Source organism: Pteropus medius, unplaced genomic scaffold (assembly GCF_902729225.1).
Source record: "Pteropus medius unplaced genomic scaffold, Ma_sr-lr_union100, whole genome shotgun sequence".
Taxonomy (NCBI): Eukaryota; Metazoa; Chordata; class Mammalia; order Chiroptera; family Pteropodidae; genus Pteropus; species Pteropus medius.
The window spans coordinates 26,194,609-26,218,418 of record NW_024354502.1 but is presented as its reverse complement, the minus strand read 5'-3'; the positions used below and the strand labels follow the sequence as shown (position 1 = coordinate 26,218,418).

The window sequence follows — 23,810 nt, the reverse complement described above, 5'->3', positions numbered from 1 at the left end:
CTCTGAGTTTGTTTCTGTTCATATACTGATTTTTAAATTCTGTAGATAAGTGAAATCATATGGTATTTGTCTTTTCCTGTCTATTTTCATTTTTGCATAATACCTGTAGGTCCATCTATTCTTTGCAAATGGCAAGATTTCATTCTTTTTTATGGCTGAGTAATATTCTATTATATATAGGTACTACATCTTCTTTATCCATTTATCTATTGATGGACACTTAAGTGGCTTATGTATTGTGGCTATTGTAAGTAATGCTTCAATGAACATAGGGGTACATATATCTCTTTGAATTATTGTTTTGGATTTCTTTGGATAAATACCCAGAAGTGGAATTGCTGGGTCATATGATAGTTCTGTTTTGAATTTTTTGAGTAACCTCCATATCATTTTCCATAGTGGCTGCACCAATTTACTGTCCCACCAAAAGTATACAAGAGTTCTGTTTTATCTACATCTTTGCCAACACTTGCTTGATTTCTTAATGATAGCCATTCTGACAGGTGTGAGGTGATATCTCATTGTGGTTTTAATATGTACTTTCCTCATGATCAGTGATGTGGAGCATATTTTTATATGTCCATTGGCCATCTGTATGTCCTCTTTGGTGAAATGCCCATTCAGGTCCTCTGCCCCCTTTTTTAAAAATCAGATTTGTTTGATATTTTGATGTTAAGTTGTATGAGTTCCTTATATGTTTCACATATTAACTCCTTATGAGATATATTAATGGCAAATATCTTTTCCCATTCAGTAGGTTGTCTTTTTGATTTGTGGATGGTTTCCTTCGTTGTTCTAAAACTCTTTAGTTTGATGTAGTCCAAGAAGACATGTCCATAAAAATATTGCCAAGAGCAATGTAAAAAAGTTTACTGCTTATGTTTTCTTTTAGGAGTTTTGTGGTTTCGGGTCTGATTTTAAGTTTTTAATTCATTTTGAGTTTATTCTTGTATGTGGTGTAAGCAAGTGGTCTAGTTTCATTCTTTTGCATGAATCTGTCCAGTTTTCCCAATACCATTTATTGAAGAGACTATCTTTACCCCATTGTATATTCTTGCCTCTGTTGTCATAGATTAATTGACCATATAAGTGTAGGTTTATTTCTCAGCTTTTTTTTTTTTAAAGCTTTATTAGAAGGGAAAATATACTTCCAGGAGTGGAAGCGGGCCTGAGCAAGAGAAGCATGGCTCAAAAGGCAAGGACTATTTCATTCTATTGAACTTTGTGTCTGTTTTTATGCCAGTACTTACTTGTTTTGATTACTATAGCCTTGTAGTTTTGTTTAATGTCAGGTAGCATGATACTTCCAACTTTGTTCTTCTTTCTGAAGATTGCTTTGGCTATCTGTGATCTTTTGTGGTTCCATATAAATTTCAGAATTATTTGTTCTAGTTTTCTGAAAAAAATGCCATCAGTATTTTGATAGGCGTTGCATTAAATTGGTAGATTGCTTTGGGTAGTACGAACATTTTAACAATGTTAATTCTTCCTATCCATGGACACAGGATATCAAATCCTTCCATTTATTTGCATCTTCTTTAATTTCTTTAACGTTTCATGGTTTTCCAAGTACAGGTCTTTTATGTTCTTGTTTAAATTCATTCCTAAATATTATTTTGAAGCAATTATAAATGGGTCTGCTTTCTTAATAGTTTCATAATTTGTTATTGGGTGTGTAAAAATGCAATCTATTTCTGAATATTAATTTTTGCTCTGTTATTTTACTAAATTCTTTTATTAGTTCTTAATAGTTTTTCGGTGGATTCTTTGGGGTTCTCTATAGTACTGTTTCAATTGCAAATAATGAGTTTTACTTCTTCCTTTTCAATTTGGATGCCTTTTATTTCTTATCTCTGGCTAGGACTTTCCAGGACTGTAAGAGTGGACAACCACGTCTTGTTCCTGATCTCAAAGAAAAAGCTTTCAGCTTTTCACCTTTGAGTATGATGTTAGCTGTGAGTTTATCATATATGACCTATATCATAGTGAGGTATGTTCCCTCTGTCCCTGCTTTGCTGAGAATTTTATCATAAATGGATGCTGGATTTTGTCGAATGCTTTTTCTGTATCTATTGATATGACCATACAATTTTTATCCTGCATTTTGTTTATGTGGTGTCTCAAGTTAATTGATTTGTGGATATTAAGCCAACCTTGCATCCCAGGAAAAAATCCTACTTGATCATGGAGTATGATCTTGTTAATGTGTTGCTGAATTTGGTTTGCTAGTATTTTGTTGAGGACTTTTGTATCTATCTTCATCAGGAATATTGGACTATTTCTTTCTTTTTTTGTAGGGTCTTTGTCTGGGGTCGGTATCAGGGTAATGCTGGTCTTGTAAAATGAGCTTGGGAGCCTTCCCTCCTCTTCAGATTTTTTTTGGTTTGAGAAGGATAGGTTTAATTCTTTGAATGTTTGGTAAACTTCACCTGTGAAGCCACCTGGTTCAGGAGTTTTATTGTTTTTTTTTTTTTTAACTGATTTAATTTCATTAGTTATTAGATGTTCGTATTTTCTCAATTCCGTCTTGGAAGATTTTGTATTTCTAAAAGGTTATGTATGCATTTCTTCTCGATTGTCCAGTTTGTTGGCATATAATTTTTCACAGCATTTTCTTAAAATTCTTTTGTATTTCTGTGGTGTCATTTGTCACTTCTCTTTCATTTCTGATTTTGTTTTTTTGGGCCTTCTTTTTTCTTGATGAGTCTACCGATTTATTGATTTTGTTTATCTTTTCAAAGAACTAGCTCTTGGTTTCATTGACTCTATTCGTTTTACTCTATTTTGTTGATTCCCACTCTGATCTTCATTATTCCCTTCTTTCTACTCCTTTTGGGCTTTTTGGTTTATTTTTCCTTTTCTATTTCCTTTAGGAATTAGGTTAGATTGGTCATTTGAGACTTTTCTTGTTTCTTGAAAAAGGCCTGCATTGCTATAATTTTCCCTCTTAGGACTACTTTGGCCATATCTCATAGGTTTTGGATTGTTGTATTTTCTTTTATCTCAAGGTATCTTTTGATTTCTTCCTTGATCTTATTTTTCACTAATTCATTGTTTAGTAGCATTCTATTTACCTGTAACTGTGTTTTTCAGCTTTTTTTTGGTAATTTCTGGTTCCATACCATAGTGATTCAAGAAGATGCTTGATATGATTACAGTCCTCTTAAATTTATTGAGACTTGTTTTGTGGCCTAACATGTGGTCTATCCTGGAAAGTGTTCCATGTGCACTTGAAAAAACTGTATACTCTGCTGCTTCTGGGTGGAATGTTCTAGAAATATCAATTAAATCCATCTGGTCTAATATGTCATTCAAGGGTACTGTTTCTTTGTTGATTTTCTGTCTGACTTACCCATTAATGTAAATGGAATGTTATAGTTCTTTACTGTGACTGCATTACTGCTTATCTCTCCTTTTATATCTGTCAGCATTTGCTTTATATATGTTTAGGTGTTCTTTGCATTGGATGTGTAAATGTGTTTTTTTTGCCTGGTTAGGAAACCTTTGGGTCATTATTTCTTCAAACAGGTTTTGAATCCCTTTCTTCTCCTTCTGGTACCTCTATGATTCAAATGTTGGTACACTTGATGCTGTCCCAGTGGTCCCTGAAACTATCCTCATTTTTAATTTTTTCTTTTTGTTCCGATTGGGTGTTTTTTATTACCTTGTCTTCTAGATCACTGATTTGATCATCCTCATCTAATCCCATTTTGATTTTCTTTAATGTATTCTTTAATGTATTTCAGTTATTGTATTTCTCATTTCTGACTGTTGAACTTTTCACAGAGTTCATCTATTCTTCCTCTGTGTTCACTGAGAATCCTTATAATCACTTTTTTGAACTCTGTATCTGATAGAGTTCTTGTCTCCATTTCATTTAGTTCTTTAATTTGAGAAATGTTTCTTTGTCTCATTTTGGCTGACTCTGTTATATATATATATATATATATATATATATATATATATATATATAAACAATGTGTGTGTGTGTATATATAATTTTAGCTAAACCTACCATGTTACTCACTCTTGATAGAGTGGTCTTATATAATAGTAGGTATCCTGTGAGGCCCAATGGCGTGGTCTCCCTGGTCACCTTAGCTGGGTGCTCCCGATGTGTTCCTTGTGTGATCTGTGTGCCCTCCTATTATAATCAAGCCTTGAATACTGTTGGCATGGCATTTGGTGGGATTGAACCACAGGCTGACTGGCTATGAGGGCTCCCTCTAACTACAGCGGACAAGCTGTGGTATGGAGGCTGACCCCATGGGGCAGGAGTTACCTTAGTGGGGCTCTGGTGAAAGGCAAGTCCGGTCTTCATTATTTCATTTTTGAAGTTGGTTGGGTGGCAGTCTAAAGCTGGCTACTGAGTGTGTTGGTTCTGGAATCTCTTGGGATGGCCTTGCAATGCAAGCCAAAGTCATCCTCCATTTGTGCCCAGCTTGGGGCCACCTGGTGGAAGCTATAGAGTGATAGGCCATTGGTCGCCACTTGTGTTGGGAGGCACTTAGGAGAGGCTAGCCTGCAATCTGAGGCTGGCCATTACTAATGTTCAGCTTAGGACCATTCACTGGGGGCACCACCATGTGAGCTGAGGCCAGCACCTACTTGTGGGTCCTTAGTTGAAGCTACATTCTAAGTCCACACTGGTTGCAACTTATGACAGGTTTAGGGCCATGTGATGGGAGTTAAATACAAGCTGAGACTCGTCACCACTTAGAGGTACAGGGCATGCCTAAGCCATCCACTGCTTGTTTGGGGTTTGTGGACCTTTGAGAGGGTTTAGGAAACCCTCTGCAGCAGATGTCAAGGTAGGCTGCTTTGGTTGGGACAGGGTGTTAAGAAATCAACAGTCAGGGGAGAGCCTATTACCCAGGTTAACAGAGTATTTAAGTACATTGCTAGCTTATGCCTTCTAGGTGAGTAGGGGTAGGGCTCAATAACAGCATCTGCCAGCACTTCTGTCCCTAAATTGAGCTGCCCTGCCCTCCAGCCCTGAAGCTAGTCAATTTAGTTCCTTACACATATGCTCCTGGCACTTTTCAAGCTGCTACTCGAGATGGACACTGGAGTGAATTTGTGTGTCTATGTACAGGCCCCTCAACAGGAATGCCAGCAGCATTCTGTCTCACTCAGATGCAATCCTCACTGGTTTTCACAGCCAGATGTTATGGGAACTCCTCTTCCCAGCACTGATGCTCCAGGACCCATTGCTCCTCAGGGGAACCTCCACAGCTGAGATATCCCTCCTGATTCTTAATCAGCACACCACAGATGTGGGACCTGCCCATTCTGTGTCTCTACTCCTCCTACCAGTCTCACTGTGGCTGCTGTTTTATGTCCTTATAGGAATTCTATTCAGCTAGTATTCAATTCAGGTGGTTCTCAATGATGGTTGTCCTATAATTTAGCTGTAATTTTGATGGGATAGTGGGAGAAGGCCAACACAGTGTTAATCTATTCTGCCATCTTGACTGGAAGTCTTTTTATTAACGAGGCATAAAAGTAGAAAAGTCTATAATAGATAACAAAGGGAAGATATTTTATGATCATTTGCTCTACATGGTTTATTTTTCAACCTCTTCATGCTCAGTTCCACTCAGGATATGTCACTTGAGTTTAAGTCTTAACGAAAGGCACAAAAATGAGTTTTAGCCTTACAGAATTAAAAAAAATGTTTTTACTAAGACACATGAGTACTGAGCTATTGCTGCTTTATTTCCTTTTAAATTAAGCACAGTGGAAACTTTAGTCGTGAGCCACTCTACTCTGTCTCATTAAAGCCTGTTACTCACTGGTCTTTTTATTGGGTCCCATAATAGGAAAGTATTTACTGGGGCATGGGGGAGAGATTGTCGCTAAGCTGCTAATGATACCATATGTGTGCAAATCTACATTATTACTCTTGTGGGTTTGCAATATTGTATCCACATTTGTTATGCAGAAAGTAGTGATTGGGCACTTTTAGGAATAATTTTTATGTGAAAAGGAGCACCTACTATGTACTACAAATGGAATGGAAATGGGTTAATATTAAAACTACTTGGGAGAATTAGCACACAGTAGGAAACTTTATGACAACTTAAGACTACATTGTGCTAGAATGGTATCTTTCCCGATTCCATTTTCATTTATTTGCTATATAGAGTTTATGCTCTAATTAAGCAATTGTGCAGTACAGCTGGTTCTGAAATATAAACTTAAGCCAACAAAGTTTAAGAATGAGTCAAGTATGATTCCTAACTCTGCCTAAAGAAAGAAAATAATAGGTTTTATTTCAGTAAAGGGACAAACATTTGTTATAATTCTGTATATAAGGTAGGTATCCCATAAACCACAGCAAAAAAAAAAAAAGTTGTTTTAGATGCACTGAGCAAACTCCAGAATGAAAACTGTCTTATTTGGTACTTTAGGAAAGATGGAAGGGACCCAGGTAATTACTGTGATGAATAACAGTGAAGTTCAAGAGAAAATGCTTACCAAGGCACCTTTAATTTGATGCAATGACAAGTTCACCTTTTCAGGTGCTTCCTTTAGGTCATTTAAGTAGATCACTCAATAGACAATATGGTTAGATTGATAAATGTAGCTTGGTGATATTTATTTGAATCTGCTATTGTATAGATGTCTTTATCCTTGATGTGGTTTCCAAACTGTTAATTCAAACTTAACAATGTATCCATCAGAAATGAAAATAAACCACCATTTAACTCTAGTTCAGAAACTGAAATATCAGAGTTGAACTGACCTAGCTTATATCTTGACAGGATGGATGGATTAAATATCAGGTAACTCAGCCTTGAAGATTTCCTCTTTCAGGCCCCTGTGGCATTTCTCTGGCTTGCGTCTTGCTGCACATCTCGGCACTAATACCCTCTGAAGCAGATCCCTTTAATCTTCTCAAGCCAAACCCCTTAGTTTTATGTCTGCTAGAATAAAGGGAGAGGGAGCAGGCTTTTCTTACTCCTAGGATCAAATTAAACATCCTGCTATTTTCACCCTTCTATTCCTGTCAATGAGGTATGCATATGTTATTTACCTCTGGCTGTGACCCTCAGTATAAAAGCAGTTAAATTCAGCAAGTAGAAAGGGCAGTGGCCAGAAACTACCTGGTTCTGGTGTTTAAGCTTAGAAAACATGGACCCATGAGTTTGTTTCTTGACAATCACACCGCATAATTATCCCTCTGGCAAAGAAATGTTCTAGAGTGAAGGCATTAGAGGTTTAGCTTATGCTTGCACTAACTGCTATTGGCAAAAGTTGCCTAATCTTTTACCAGTCTTGGGACATTTATTTTCTTGTTAAGAGCATTTAGGTGTGGCCATCTGTGATAGCTTAACACTAAGGTTGTGTGCTCCAGTTACAACTGACCAAGCAACAATCACACCCAAATATTACACTGATCATTCAGAGCTGGCAGCTCAAGCTCCAGGAGGAATGCATTCCTTAGGGACAACAAAGGAAATCCAGATGCTTTGTTGAAAGCTAAATAAAATCAAAGAATTGTAGGTCATCCAAGAGCCAAGCAATGTCATTGTTAAACTTCCAAGAGAAGTTGGGAATTGAGGAATTGCTTTAGGGTCTTGTTTGGCATAGAAGAAATTCCCAAATTGTAACATGACCTAGATCATTCACAAAGCTACTGTTCCATAAAGCTGTTGCCAGATGCTATTTTAATCAAACCCAGCCTTCATTGGATCTCTAGCCTGAGCACACTGCTAGTTTCACCAAAAGCACTTGAACAAAGTACCAGGGAGAAGGGCAGAGTGATATTGACATCATTGAACTAGAATGCTGTTCCTTGCTTCCTGCAGAGATAGTAAAATGTTATTCAATGTTGTTAATATTCATAGCTACTCTGTCTAAAAGAGCAGAATACATCCTGGTGTTCGGCTCTTGTAAACATACCCCTTTCTCACTGACATATAAATATGTTTCATTCATCGCAATGATTTCATAGGCTTCTTCACTTTTTTCCTCAAAAAACTTAATCATTGTAGCCATGAAGATTCCCTGATCAAATGTGACAGACATTAATATGTATACTACAAATACAAAGGATGCTGGAAAAACCATGCTTGAATAGAAAGAAAAGGCTCACACAGCATTTTAAACTCATCGAGGGGATTTAACAGTGAGCTCACCTCCAATGCTGAATATATTCCAACCCTCATTGTCTTTCTAGCTATTTCATCTCCACTTTGAGAAAATGGAATATCCATTAAACATGCGTGACTAAAAGCATACATGACCAATGTCCCTAGGAAAGGTTCATTCAGTAAACCAATGAACTACAGCTGTGGCTAGCTCCAAGGAAGGAGCTAAGTTTTGGATCTTCACCAATACATATGCATCTGTGGTGGTTAATTTTATGTCAACTTGACTGGGCTATCAGATGAGATGTCTAGATATCTGGCCAAACATTATTCTGTGAAGGTGTTTTGACAGGAGACTAACATTTAAGTCAGCAGACTGGGATATTACCTCTTCCTGGTTCTACAGCAGCCTGCCAACCTTGGACTTGCCAAATTCCATAATCACATGAGCCTAGTCCTTATAATAAATCTCCTTTATCTTATATATGTATCTAATTGGTTCTGTTTTTCTGGAGCACCCTGACAAACACAACATTTCAAACTTTAGAGTTTGGCCGGTACACTCTAAGTGCTGGTAATTCCTTTCAGCCCTAAACAGAATTCTTACTCAACTGACAAATGCCTATCTAGCATAATAGAATGCAAATAATATTCCTGTACTTGATAACGATTCTTACCTTAGGGGCTAATCATTTTTTGTCTTCAACAATAACTCTAAGTATTAATCGACTAAGGTCAAAGCCTGACATGCATAGGTTTTTTTCCCAAGTAGAAGCCCAATCGGTGACTGACAGATGTTATTATTACGATTAAAATATAGTAACCAAATAGTTATGTTGTCAATGGCTCTTTAGAAGACTTAGGAGTGTCGCAGTTCTAACTTACCAATTAAAAAATATGGCTGTGTTAAAAAACAGTCACACTTCAAAGTTATAGTTCAGAAAAATCTAGTTGCAGTCCAGGGTGGTTTAGGTTTCCTTAAATTTTGGAAGGGTGAAGGCATATGGTTGGAATGTTTTTATTAGAGGCTTTGAGACCTGTGTATTGTATCTGACGCATGCAGGTACTCTGTGCTATTAGGGCTTATTTAAACATATTAATCATTTTAACCAATGTATTAACCGTGTAGACTTATTTTGAAAAATAGGACAGCATGTTTGAATATGCTTGCTTTCAAGGGTACCCAGTCATACTGATGTAGGAAAATAAATTCAACGTAGCTATTTCCTTCATCCTGCCATCTTTCCAAATAAAAAGTGACACATATCCTGGCAAAATGACAAACTACTATTGAGCTATATTGTTTTTTGTTGTATCTTGAATCTTGTTTTTAAAGGACCTAAGCAAACTCAGTATACCTTAGCTCAACTGAGTGCACAAGTAGAAAAAGGATTCATATTTACTGAGTACCTACTCTGTGCTAGGAAATATTCAAGTATATTCTTTTATCATTTAGTCTTGACAATAACCAAAAATGGGTACTGCTTGGGGTACTTACACTCAGAGAAGGTAAGCAGTTAAGTGACTTGTCTTGGGTGACACAAAGCTAGTAAGGGACAGCACCAATTTAAAACCTGTCTTTATGTGACTCTTGCAGGCAGTCAGAGATGGAATAGTGTAATCTCAGGAATAAAGTAAAGGCTTGCAAGTTCTGAAACGAACATTCTATTTCTTACTCTGTTGAACCAATTTGATACAAAGCCACCCACCTCTTCAGGTGTCATATCCTCTCCCCACCCCCCCACAATTTGTGTTGCCATAGAAATTACCATACAGTCATAACACATGTCCCTTGCCAAAAAATCATGGTCTTGAAGATTATTAAACATGGTGATCAGTATCGATTTCATCAAACTTAAAAATGGTGGCTACTAAAAAAAAAAACAAAAACTTGCTAAGCTAAAAAATTGAAAACATTTTCTTAAATCATTTCTCTTAAAACCTCACCTGGTGAAATTAGTAAGTGCACACATTTATGAAACTTACCATGATAACATATTTAAAATTATCCCATCTCAACTAAAAAAACACATTTATTTTTCTACACTTTTCACCCATTTTCTTTTTGTTCTCGGAGATTTTGCTTTCTGCTAACTTATTTAACCAAATTAGGATTATGATGTTTTCATATTATGGACAAACACTGAAGATGTTAAACAGAAGGTGTTACCTAGAATGCAGAGACCATCTGTGCAGTTTTCGGATTCCTGGCTTAGACCTTCACAGAATTTGCCCCCATTTCTTGGGGGCGGTGCTGTGCACTCCCGGATCCGCAAATGCTCGCACTCTGGACTGCAGACTGACCATTCACTCCACACTTCCCAGCTCCCATCCACTTCAAAGGAAAGCAAAAGGAACCATCATTAGAATGAATCAGGCAGCTGTCAGGAGACTCACCCCAGGACTGCTGCTGTTCTTAAAGATGAGTTTCAAAGAAATAACCACCACAACAAAAACAAAATATATTCGTTTATCTTCTCTCCATGGTTTCTTTCCTAAAGAGATACGCTAGCAAAAGCAGTGGTGTAATTCTCAGGATGAGACCAATTACTGAATTTAGGCAAGCATTCAAATTACCAGTGCCCTTGGGTTGGCTAATAATGCTATTATCCATTCTTTCCCAGTCTTTCATGCCCAAGTACATCTCAGATGGACAGGTAACTATGTGCAGTAACCAATGGTTACTATGTCACTTCCTTGTGTGTTGACAGAGAGCAGAATGAACTATCTGTAAGCTCTAAAAGGCCCTGAACAATAAAAAGTTAAACCCATATATATTGATAGTATTAAACTAAAACAGGTCAAACCCCAAGATACCAGGACTTACATAAAAAGAATTTCTTGGGTCATGGATTGCTGCTGTATGTAGAAATGAACAGACTGAATTTAATTCCACTGAAAATCAACCCTAGAGATTATGGCAGCTGTTTGAGGCAATTGTCCCATAACCTCCTAGGAATAGTCCAACCATGCTAATGTGGGTTAAGATATTGAAAAATTTTAATCTAGAGCAATTAGTGAGGACTAGGGTAATACAAATTACTGAACTTGAAGCAAAATGTCTGAGTCCTTGTCTTGCTTCTGTCAATTTATTGGCCAAGTAACCTTGAGAAAGTCACTTAGCCTTTTATTATTTCTGCCAATGGAGGAGAATAAAACTCACAACACAGAGTTCAATGACGTTGCATGTGTAAAAGTATCTTGCATAGTACCTGGCACATAGTAAGCACTCAATAAAATATGAGTTCAAAATGAAACTCCAAGAATATCCTGTGATGAGAGACTCACTTTAGCTTTGAGTGGAACTAGATTTGAAATTTTAGACACAAGGCTCTAGTCCAGGGTCTTTGGAGTTAATGTTTTATAAGCATGTGTGACCCAAGATCAACTTATTTCTCAGTGGGAGGATATGCATTCCATAAAGCCATCTTCCAGCTCCCCTATTTCTCATTGTATAAATTCAGTTAAAGCCAGTAAGTGATGAACAAAAGAACTTATAAAAGCAACATTTGGCAAATGAAATCTCTGTTCGGAAAGGAAGACAAGCATACATCAAATCTAAAACTGCTGTGATACTATACAATCTCTGCCAATTGTATCGTAAATACAAAGCTGAAACTCAAAGTTAGTTGATTGGTAACTGACGATAAAGGGTCAGATTTTTGGTACCTGTTTTCCTTACAGACAACTCACTTAATCCCTGCAATTATACACATAAATGCCACAAAATGGGAGAACCCAAGGAGAGAAGGGGATGGCTTAGCCCAACTAAACACAGGTGGTATAAAAATACTTCAAAGCATTTGGCTTATTGATGGTGAGTGTCCAGGGTCATCTGAGTATATGTATATATACACATATATATTTAAAGATATACACACATATGTATGCCCCTAAACAGAGGCATTTCACCCAGAGGTACTGACTTCTACATTAGCATTTTGGACAAAGGCCCTATTCTAAGAACTTGGGTGAGGGGTAACTTTGAGAAGGTTATATTGAATGCTTCACACCAGCTTAATAGTGTTGGTGGATCAGAAGGAAAAGGGAATCTACATATATCTCACCAGGACAAAGAGAAGTGCAGGTAATTTTCTGCACTGACATTCCCTCACAAAAGGCCCCACCATTGAGAGGAGCTGGGTTGGTGCAGGTCCGGGAACGTTTCTGCCATCCTCTACCACAGCGAACATTGCAGGCTGACCACTCTGTCCAGGAAGACCAGCCTCCATTCACTGAGAGAGAAAAATGGGGAGGGGAGAAAAAAAGGAGAAAGGTTTTTACTGATTGCCTACTATGTGCGAGCCACTGTGCCAGGTGTTGCGAGTTGGGCATCCAGGGACCAACAAACTCTGCAGACCCACACTGGCTGCTCCATCTTGAGGCAACAGTGGGGCTTCATCCCTGTCCCTCCGTCTACTCATCTGATATGAGGAGACACACAGATGATTTTCTTTGCAGGAAAATTATGAAAAAATAGAACTCATCAACATATCTCTAAAGCACTTGAAAATGTAGAGTATAAGAAGAAAATATCAGCATTTGAATTTCTATTACTTTAAGTGCTTCAAAAATAAATCCCCAGGGCTCTTGTACTGTGGAAGGGAATGCCTTTACTTAAATAGCTGGGGGTTTCTTTTATACTATACCTGAGATATTCGGCAAATAAGTAATGTTTGTTTTTTGGTGGATTTCATATGCCAGGAGAGGAACTGCCCACAGAAAGTCTGGGGAGAATGCGGGTGAGGAAGCAGAAGTTGCCCACCTCGATTCTTTTCAAATATAAACACAAGAGAAGAAAATAAACAGCTCTTAAAATTAGTTTTTAAAAGAGAGAGATTGGAATGTCACTATCTCACGGAAGTCCAACATCAGATGGAAGAGCAAACATTAATAGCAACAGGAATGTGTTCTCACCTGCCAAATGGGAGTGACAGGACAGAGCACTGTAGTGGATGACCCCCAAAGACCTTTTGGCTCTAAAAGTTAAAATTTTAATAAAATGCACATCTACTTCTCTGCTTTCCATCCTCCCTATCCATTCCTGGCTTTTGGGCTGGTCTTACCGTAAACCACCACTGTGGCTGACAGGCTCCTTCTCTTGGCCACGATGTTGGCTGCCATGCAGGTGTAATTCCCTGAGTCCGAGAGCCGCGCCTGCCTGATGATCAGGTTATGGTCAGCCCTGGTGTCAATGTTCTCATCTTGTTCAGAGTCGATGGGCTCCTCGTTTTTCAGCCATTCCACCTATAAGAAGAAAGAAAGGAATACTAACTTTATAAGTCATTATAAACAAAACAACTGTTTTGGAATTGAAAGGGGAGTAATTTTGGTGTGTAGCAGAGAGATGCACCTAACAGAGCAAGAATAATGCTTTTTTCCTCATTTCCTATCTCATCCCTTTTATTTAGTAAATTTGGTATATTCAGGAAATGAAAACTCAAGTTAATAAAGTGGAAGCAGGAAAAGGACATAAATATCCTATTGACTTTGACCCATTTTCTAAAAATGCAGTGGAAGAGAGAAAAGAGGTGACTGCAATTAGGTCATTTCATTATATTTCATTTTATTACAACTCTGACGATGTTTCAAAACTAGTGCAAAATGGAGTCAGAAGATCAACACATGTGCAGAACTTGTACTTTGAGAGGATATTACGCTGTCAGAAAAGATTTCAAGTCAATACTTTTGCATTTAAAGAAAATTTTAATAAAGGTGTGATAATGTACAAAGGCTAATGTAATACAGATTTGGGCAATCATAGATAAATTCAGTTCAAATTTCAATCTTCTCTAGTTTTGGGTATAAGTTTTTCCTTCAATGATTTAATGGACATTTAGGCCAGGGTAGATGCCTGACACATTTAAGGCTCATTCTTTCTTCTGGAGGAACTCACGTCTCACATCCTCTGAGTGTGGGCCATTCTCATCTGATTTGATTTTTCTAGCTTGCTCCTGGAGAACCTATTTTCTTCTTTCCATTTTCACCCTAATCTTTGGTCCAAACTTCTCCTTCCTTGGACACCTGAAGAAGATACAGATAGAACCTTCTGCTCCCTAGATCCTCCCCGCAGGTAGGGTGCACCACCCTTAGCTCTCCTATTTCATCGAGCAGACCAGTCTTCCCTTGAACTAACTGCTTTCCTTCCTCATTTTGTCCTCTGCTCCCACATCTATACATTTCCATCCTCTCCCACCATTTTGGTAGCACGAGAAACATCACTTATTTGACAGTAACCATTTAGCTCTAGTTATCAGCATATGTTAAACACAGTACTTTAATAGTTACTTAAAAACTACAAAGGCAGTGACTACACCAAAAGACATCACACAGAAGCATATACACCAGGGGACTTTTGATTATACCCTGCCCGCTATAAGCATAACTGAAACTTGGTTTTAGAATGAGATGCCTCGTTTCATGTTTAAATCTAAAGAATTCTAATTTATCACCAACAAACAAGTGGCATCTGTTATATACCTTTAGTTAACAAGGAATTCTTGGTCTCTATAAAAAGGGATTTACTCATCAGAAGAAAACCTGTAATGATCCCCTATAATGACATTTATCTCAAGTACCACCCCATCAATGAGTTTTGAGTACCAAAAATCATCACCATCCTGTATCTACCCTAGAAAATGTCAGTTTTAGAAAAGAAAATGATACCAAATAGCCGAAAAAAGAGATCTGAGATCTGCCTTAAAACATCAAGAACTGAAAAAGCAACACGACACAGGGCCATAAAGTAATGAAGCAAGATGGCTACCAACCCCAGCAGCTCCTGCTGGCATCAAAATGTTCCCGCCTGGAGGTGTGGGACTGCTAATGAGTCAGAGCCCAAAAGCACTGATCTGTTTTAATAAAGCAGGACAGTGCAACCAATTTTAAATTACATCTGACCACCGGTCTGTGACAAAATGTCCTCCATTCTCCACTAACGGTGCATATTTCACAGTTGTTCATTTAGTCATCTGACAAATGAATATTCCAATATTTATTGAATGTCAGCTTGTCCTGAGAGTTGGGTAAAGTGAGATCAACAAAACCAGCATAGTTTCTTCCTTCATGGATTTTATATTTTATAGGTACAATAAAAATAAATGAGTAAACGCACATCGTCCCCCAAAAATAAAAGCTGGGAGTAATACTGTCAACCAATATCTGGGATGAAACACTTACTGTAAAGCCAATATGATTGGATTTTTAAAATCACCATCACTGCTATGTTACTGGAAAGAACAAATTGGTCTGCTAAAAGTAGGTCTGTAGAGGTTTGTTCCTTCCCACTCTCCTCCTGGCTCAGAAATTCAGAGGAAATTGCCTGTTTTTCCGATTGTTAATTCTCTATTCTTGCCATTTGTAGCACCAAAAAGTTGTTCCTGCACGTCCCCACTCAGTCATTTTCCCTTATACACTGCCTCCCAAAACAGCTGGTCAGGAAGTTAAGAAAATCTGGCCTGGTCCATATGTAAATTATGCCTGGTGAGTTAACTGACCAGAAAGAGTCCTAGGGCAGTGTCCCTGGTGAAATCAATAAGTCCTAGCACCTGGAAATCAAAGAAAGCTTTCCTAACAAAGCTTGGCCCAGAGGAAATTAAAGCCACAATCATCAAGTAGAGGTTTGGCTTCAAATTAAAAACTGATATAAAAATAAATCATACACATGACTAAGTGACCAACGAACTAGGAAAATATTTGCCACAAATTTGATGGATAAAAGGTTAATATTATGATAATCTGAGGAACAATAATCTGAAGAGTTTAAAAACCATAATATATATATCACCTCATATAAATTGATAAAATCCTATCCTAGGTAACATGGCATAAAGATAAGTCCACGATTTATTAAAGGAAAAAAAAACCGTGGCAATTAAACAATTGAATATTCTACACTACCAATAATTAAACAATGTGAAATTTTTTTCCTACCAAAATACAAAGATAAAAATTACACACACAGACGCACATATACATGAAGTTTTCATTTCTTGCGATTGGCTTGATTCTTGCCAAAAGTGCAGAGAATGAGACATTTCCTCTATCACTGCTCTAACTTTTTTTCTCTTTTGGGATGTCGGCAATAGCCTCTTAAGGAACAGGGCTGTCTGCTGCTTCTATTGTTGCCTCCACAGTTGATTCTCCACAAAGAGATGAGATCATGTCATTTTCTAGCTTGAAATCCATCAATGGCTCAATTCCCACTTAGAATAAAATCACAAATACTTACCAAGTCTAATAAAGTCTTTCTGAAGTCTAGCTCCCTAATCAATTCTCCACCTCTGATCCTCAAGACAACTTCTGCTCACTTCATTCCAGCCCTATCGACTCCTTCCTGTCCTAGAAAGCTCAAACTGAGTTCCAACCTCAGTGCCTTAACAACCGCTGAGTCTTCTGCCCAGAGGCCTCTCCCACAGGTGTTCCCAATGACTCAGTCCCACTTTTCATTTAGATCTCAGATCAAATGTTCTCTCTTCAGAGAGCTCTTGCCTAACAACCTTTTTAATACACCAAGTTCCCTCTGCTCCCCCCATCCTGCTTTCATTTACTTCGTAGTACTTATTTCCACCTGATAGTCATAAATATAAGTAATGACTTTTGTTCTTCTGATTATGATCCCAGGAATTTACCAAAGAAAGTGTTAGGACTAAAACAAAAATTAACCACAATACATTATGTTTGGTAGATAAAAGAAGAACATGTCAAAGCTACATGCCAAATAATAGAGCTTTGTTTAAATAAATCCTGGTTCAACTATATGATTTAGTAATATATAAGCATTAAAAGTCATGATTCCAACCACTGAACACAGAAAATGCTCATAAGACATGAACGAGTCAAAATGCAAAATTGTTAAGTGTTATCATAAATTTATAAAACAAATCACAAATATGTGTATATATACGTGTTTCAAAGATGAAAAATGATTGGAAGGAAATATGTTTACAGAGATTTTAAGAAAAGACTTTGGGTAAGTTTTCCTGTTGGTTAATTGTGGCACCTTCAAGGAAAAGCTATTTAGTAATATGAAAAAAATCACTTTATCTTAAAAATATCTCTCATGTAGCAGTTTTCAGATTTATATTTTGCTATCAAACATTTCCTCAAAGTTTACCTGAAGCTTAAAATGAAAAACAGATTAACAAGGAAAGATCTTATGACTGATGCAAAAGTGAGGGTATCGCAACCTCGGAAGAGGGGGCCCTAAGCTGAAGAAGCTTGGCCATACTCAGGACCCCTGTCTGCATAACTCCAGGGGAGATCACTCATTTCCTTCCCTTTCTCTGTCAATCGCGCCTCGTAGGGATAGATATGCCCGTATAAGTTGACCCTGCCATCCGCATGTACCATGGGCATATACAGTGGTCTACTACTGAGTCTCCCCAGATCATAGTTTGAAAAAAACATTGATAGAGGCTGAATGAGGTGTCACAGTTATACATACATTCTGGATACTTGGTGTTTATGGTGTCACAACTCAGGTCCATCAATCCAATTATGTCTGTAAATAATCAGCACATTAGTAGACTCCTAACTATGGGACTGTTCTTTATATATAACTTAATAGTTTATGCATTTAACTGATGGCAGGATCATTATGAGGAAATTAGTTTGGTATTTTCTGGGCTTATAAAAGTGACAAAATTGCTCTTGGATTTACGCTTTCGTCACTTAGAGAAATTTTAAAACATTTTCGATGAGCTAAGTGTTCCAAATGTAGAAAGTTTAATAAATAAGATAGAAAAAAAGCATTCCAAACACCAGTTGTTGCAAACTCAAATGGTCCTGGGGGCCAGAGAAGTAACATAAATTACTGAAGTGACGTTGGGTGCAGGACATCCATGTGCATTGCTTGCATATTAAAGACAAGAGATTGTTCTTCATTTCCATAAAGGAATGAGCTCACTCTCAATTTTTTCAAAAAAATGTTATCGTGTTTTGTCTCCTTTTGCTTTCCCACTTTAGATAGATATGAGTATTTAAAAAAAGTAACAGTGCTAGTGGAGTGAAAAATACCAATGAACTCGTTTTATCTTAAAAAATCTTTTTTTTTTTTTTTTTTTAATGTATCAGTGGTCTTCAAAATTATGGAGTATTTAACCTCTGTGTCAGAATGTGTGTGGAAGTGGTGGCAACTGTAACAAAATGAAGATCACACAACCTGTGCAAAAGTGCAGCCACCAGTCAGGTTCAGACTGCTGTTACCAGGTAACCAGATCTTCCATCTTTCACGAGAAGCCAAGGAAGTGTATTTTAATATTTCTTGATTCTAACATGATGGCTCATATTACAAAATATATTAAGAGTCAAACATAACATATCCGTGAACCAGAAGTAGATTTACTTCCTCTTCTCCACAGATACTACAAAACCTTTCCGGTGCCTAGTGCATGTTATCACAGAGGAGCTCATATCCTTTTATGAAGTTAATTCCTTTTCATTAAATCTGATACTCCCATCATCCTAAAATATTATAGTTCATATGTGTCATTGCACACTCTCAAGGCTTTCTCATGAAAATGACTGGCAAGCATCAAAGAACTTTTGAACTTATGTATAGCATCCTTTCTATAAGTATCATAATGGTATGTGAACTGAGTTTAGAAAGTTCTTTACAAGAGGTTGCCAACTCTGGAAAGCCCTAATTAAGCTCTTAACAAAAGCAATACAAATTTTTAAATTAGCATTATGGGATCAATATATTGACCTCCTTTGAGGCTAATGGTCATTTGGTATCATTGATCCAAATGACTTCATGCTAACAGGTCATCTCTTTGACAGAAAGGCTTAACATTCCGGAAGGTTGTTGTTCACCCTCAAAGAAACAATTCTTCATCTGGTTTCTATTTGTTTGGTTTACAGGGACAATCCCAGTTAGGAGCATATGAAGAAACTAGTTACTTAGAGGTAATGAGCTTATGGATTTGCAGGATGCTCGCATCCATTAGCATAGTGTTATGTACAGATGGTCTGCAATTTGTAGATTTTTCCAGTTTATAAACAAATCTGTGAAAGCAGACCATCAAAGACAATTAGATTTCGTGCCAGACAGCATGATCAGTTCCTGATCAGTCATTCTGGTTAGCTGGGGACAGAAGGTATGTAATTGACGAGCCTATAGATTCTTCTCAACAATAGGCAGCATGGTGTAATTGGACGGGAAGGGAACCTCCTTTGGAAGAGTGATGGATTGATGCTTTGCGGAAGATTAGTTTATCTGAGACCTGAGTTACATTTGAAAATGTTTGCATGAGTCCTAATAATTCACCTCTTATGACCTTTTGTCAAAGACATCTTAGTATGTATATACATAAACCTTACACCTAAATGTTTATGTCCATCAGACAGTATGTCAGAATTCTCACACTTCTGTTCTTGTTCTTAAGAGTCCATAAGAGAATGGGAAGATGATTGATGTTATTGATCATTTGGGGTGGGGGAAAGGGGAGCGACAAGACTGGGAAGAAAAAGCAACTTTAATAGGCCAAGTTTCTTCCCATGCAGGATCCAAAGCCTTTTGTCTTTTGATTCTAGACAGTATCAACTTGGAACTCTCCCTTCATATGCCACAGAAAATGCCAATGAGCACTATTTATTGATATTATTTAACAAGTGATTCTATCCCTCAATTCCAGTCCTGTATCTTAGGATTTGCTAGACTCAGTATAAAATTGAGTTGCTCAGATTTATGACTTTTGAAGCTTCTCAATCCATCTACTTATTGCCTGTAATCATTTTCTTTCTGTGCTGCTCCCTGGCAAGCTTCTTCAGAACATGAGAAATATTTTAAATTTTCTTATATATTAAATAGAACCTATTTCGGAGGATGTTCAATGGCACCTGTTAAATAAATGTTATAGCCTAAATTGAGAGGTACACGCAAATTTAGAAGCTGCTGTGATATACACATACAATAAAACTTGAAATTGTATTTTGGGGTGGTGCCAAGGGGGAGGGATATTATTAGGTCCCAGGTTGTGCATATACACATGGTCTAGAAAAGAGACATTCTTAGTTTAGTTGTTCTCACATATATTCTGGAAGTCACTAATATTTTATAATGGCTATCTTACAGTCTCATGTCAAATTTCATGTAGCTACTCAAGGTGAGTCGTACGGAGTAATAAATGTTCACCCCCCTCCCTCCATTACAACTAAAGATGGCTTGGGAAGGCAAACCTATCTGATGCAACAGGGTGGACAGGCCAGGCTACATAAGGGGGTAACGGGGGTATGAGAGGTAGAGTCGTGGAAACACTGGAAGGCCACAGTAGTTCACAATGTGGTCATTCCTACAAAACCTGTCAAACTTTTTGCCATTATCATCTTACCAAACAACAGGTGTAACTGGATTTCTGTGAGGAGAGAGGGAAGGCTGAGGCATGCGCCAGCTTGTGAAAGGCTAAGTTGGAATGGCAGACAGGAGTCGGGGCAGACTGGGGCAGGCAGAGTGAAGATGGGGTTCCACGGCAAGCGTGGGAAAACCTCTAGACCTCCACACCCTAAGAAATGGATCTAATCAATAAATTTCTCATTCATTTTAAATCACAAGTTTTGATCAAATTGATATTTCCTAGCCTAAAAATGAGATCTAGCATTTCTTGTACACTAAGTCCTCTTTTAAGCAGTCTTGTATTAATTTAATCCTTAAAACATTTCTATGAAGTGAACAGCATTTTTATCACTCCCATTTTACATATAAAGAAACAGATGTTAAATAGTTTGACCAAAGTCATATATTTCGTTAATGGTAGAGCCAGAATTTGAATCAAAATTTGACTCCAAGTCTTGCTTTTAACCATTGTGCTCAGTCATCAGTACAATTTGCCAGACTTGGGTACAATGACTATGTTATTTGCAAAATAATATTAACTTATATGTAGAATCAACAAAAGACACACCAAAACCAAGCTCATAGTTACAGAGAGCAGACACGACATTGCCAGAGGCAGGAGGCTAAAAGATACAAACTTCCAGTTATAAAATAGAGTATATCTCAAAAGTTCTCATCATGAGAAAGTGTTTTTGTAACTCTGTAAAGCGTTGTTAACTAGACTTATTGTGATCATTTAAAAATGTATACAAATAGTGAATCATCATCTTGTACACCTGAAACTAATATGTTCCATGTCACTTATAACTACAATTATGTAAATTTAATATTTGTCCATATGTAGCATGAGAAGTATGATAGCCCTCTCAACGTTATCCAGTGATTCATTTTGCTTTTTAGTGACGAGCAAAAGTGAGTAGAGCAAGTAGTTCATAAAAATCTTGCTGCAGTCTTAAAATACTTAAGAAGGCCAATTATATCTAAGGCTGTTGGGTTACTTATAGGAAAGCAGTTTATTTCCTGAGAAAAGGGGCACGCATTTCTGGCCTTTCCCCTGTTTGAGCAAGAATGTGATTCTGAACAAATGGCAGGTGTCTTGTAATCACGAAGAAAAGGAAAAGAACCCACAGAGATACTGGTCATTGTCTCTATACTCGCAACTGCACAAATTCCTTTTTGATACATCATCTCATTTGATTCTCATTATGATCACTAACCACTCTCCAAAAAAAAAAGAAAATCTTATTCTCGTTTTACAGGTTACATGATTTGTTTAAGGTAACATACTTGAGAAATGGTAGGACCAGAATTAGTAGTCTTCAAGTAATTTTTCTTCCACAAGACATTAGCAATTTTCTTACGTCTCTAATTGGCCAAACGAGGCACCACTCCTTAACACTTCCCACTCTTCGACTTGGCGCATTCGGATAAGTCCTAATTGGGTCTTAACCATTGCACAGTGACATATTATCTTCCAGTGTTAGTGTAGACCATTATTTGCTTTGCCACTTCCAGATTTGATGTCATCTGTCTTCCTCTCCCCTTGTTAATATTTCCTTCAAGTTATTTATAACAGTACTATCATGTTTCTCCTTTGTCTTCCTTTCCTTTCCAGAATGTACAGATTGATTTTAAAGCCACCTACACTGCAGTTTCTTCAATTTAGCTCCACTTATCTGATTATGCATCACAAAAGGAAGCAGAAATTCAGCTTAATTGTGAAGCCACGGCAGCAGAACCGGGCAAATGATAGGAACCTAATGATCACAGACAGCATCACACTCACTGATGCTGAATGAAATGACAGACACGAGTACCTCTGCAGAAGCCTGAATTCTGGTTACGGAACTTTATGTTCTGACATTGTGTGTCTCTTGTCAGATCAGTGTTGTCCTTTAGCTTCCCTATTTCAGTTATGAAAGTCAGGTGGAGCCTCGCGTTATTTTTTAAAATTCATTTTGACAGGTAAATGGTCTCTGGGAACGTGAATACTCTGGATCTGTAGTTCACTGAAACTGCAACACTGTCGTGAGCGAAGACCGAGACATGTTTACATTACTGTAAAGCATTTACAAGAATGATGATCAGAGGGAAAAGACAACATTAAACAGATGAAACATAAGAATGGAGAGAGGCAGTCAAAAGACGGTTTGTAAGGGAGGGTGCATGCTGCCATTCGCTTTTCAGCTGTGTTTTCCGTAGTGCGACGAATCTTGCTCTTTGCTAATTCTACCTTTGCTTGCTGCCATCTGCTAGGGGAAAAAGGAATTCTGGTTTTGAATCTTTGATGAAGCAACACATAGGAGATGGCTTCCAAAGCTTGGTATCCCAAGGAGTGTTCTAAAATATAACATTCCACTTCATTTTAAAGGATTATTTTAGGATGGGAAGAACTCTCTAATCAGATTACAAAGAGCCTCAAAACTGTTTCTGTACTCACATTTCCTCCCACAATTTCTGGTATGTAAATAAGGTTTTAAGGTGGTGGTGAGGGGATATTAATTAACAATTCCCTTTTTCTGTTCCTTGCTATGGTGTAATATATACTCCAGTGCTGAGACAATAGCCATCTTATTAAATATTAAAGCATTAAAGATTCTAAATGTTCATATCACAAATTGGTTTTAAATGCTGAGATCTGAGTTAGATATGACTGGATAAAAAAATGCAAACACATATCACTTACACATATGTACATACACACCATCTGAGAAATCAAATCTGTTCAGAGTAACAATCCCATCAGTCACAATGAAAGGCTAATCATGTAATGATCTACAAAGGAAATGCAGAGACAGGTATGGATTAGCTCAGCTTCCATATACTGGGTGGCCGAGAATGAATTAGCATAATCATAAATTTGTTCCAATTACAAAAGGCAATTATCAGAGACCAGCTTATAGCATTATCAAAATGAAATCAGCAAAGTGCAGTGACATTCCAGGTAGATGCCACTGAGTTAACGGTGCTTAAAAAAAGGCTCTGTACTTATTCATCCTTCATCCCTTTGTCTACTGTCCATTCCATACAAGTTACCTGTCAGCTGACAGACACAAAGCCATCATGAAAGAAGAGAAAAATACATACTTTAAGAAAAAAATATGCTTAATAACACAACTGCAAAATACACAAATTCAAACTCTAGTCTTGTATAGATAATTTCTCTAGATCAGTGGTTCAGATAGTACTTTTGAATTTTAGACAATTCACATCGCCTCTTATGTTCTTTCCAAAATATTGATTAGGAATAAAACTGTGACTAAGCCTATCATTACCTGCTCCAAATAAAAAGTTCTTTGTGCAGAAATGTGCTGTTTGCAAAGGTAGGCCCACTGCTGTTCATATATTTTTTTTCAATTTGCCTTTCTGTTATAAATAGA

The 23,810-nt window shown here is 37.4% G+C and overlaps 1 protein-coding gene across 2 annotated transcripts in view; it reads right to left on the bottom strand.

The window, feature by feature from the left end:
• UNC5D (unc-5 netrin receptor D) overlaps nucleotides 1–23,810 on the bottom strand; it is a 480,798-nt gene that overhangs the window by 108,668 nt on the left and 348,320 nt on the right. For both annotated transcript variants that reach the window (XM_039853533.1, XM_039853535.1), the window contains exons 5-7: nucleotides 13,163–13,343; nucleotides 12,164–12,331; nucleotides 10,267–10,431 (exon numbers count right to left, since the gene is read on the bottom strand). In XM_039853533.1, coding sequence (XP_039709467.1) covers nucleotides 10,267–10,431; nucleotides 12,164–12,331; nucleotides 13,163–13,343 — 514 coding nt within the window. The remainder of the gene's footprint in view (nucleotides 1–10,266; nucleotides 10,432–12,163; nucleotides 12,332–13,162; nucleotides 13,344–23,810) is intronic.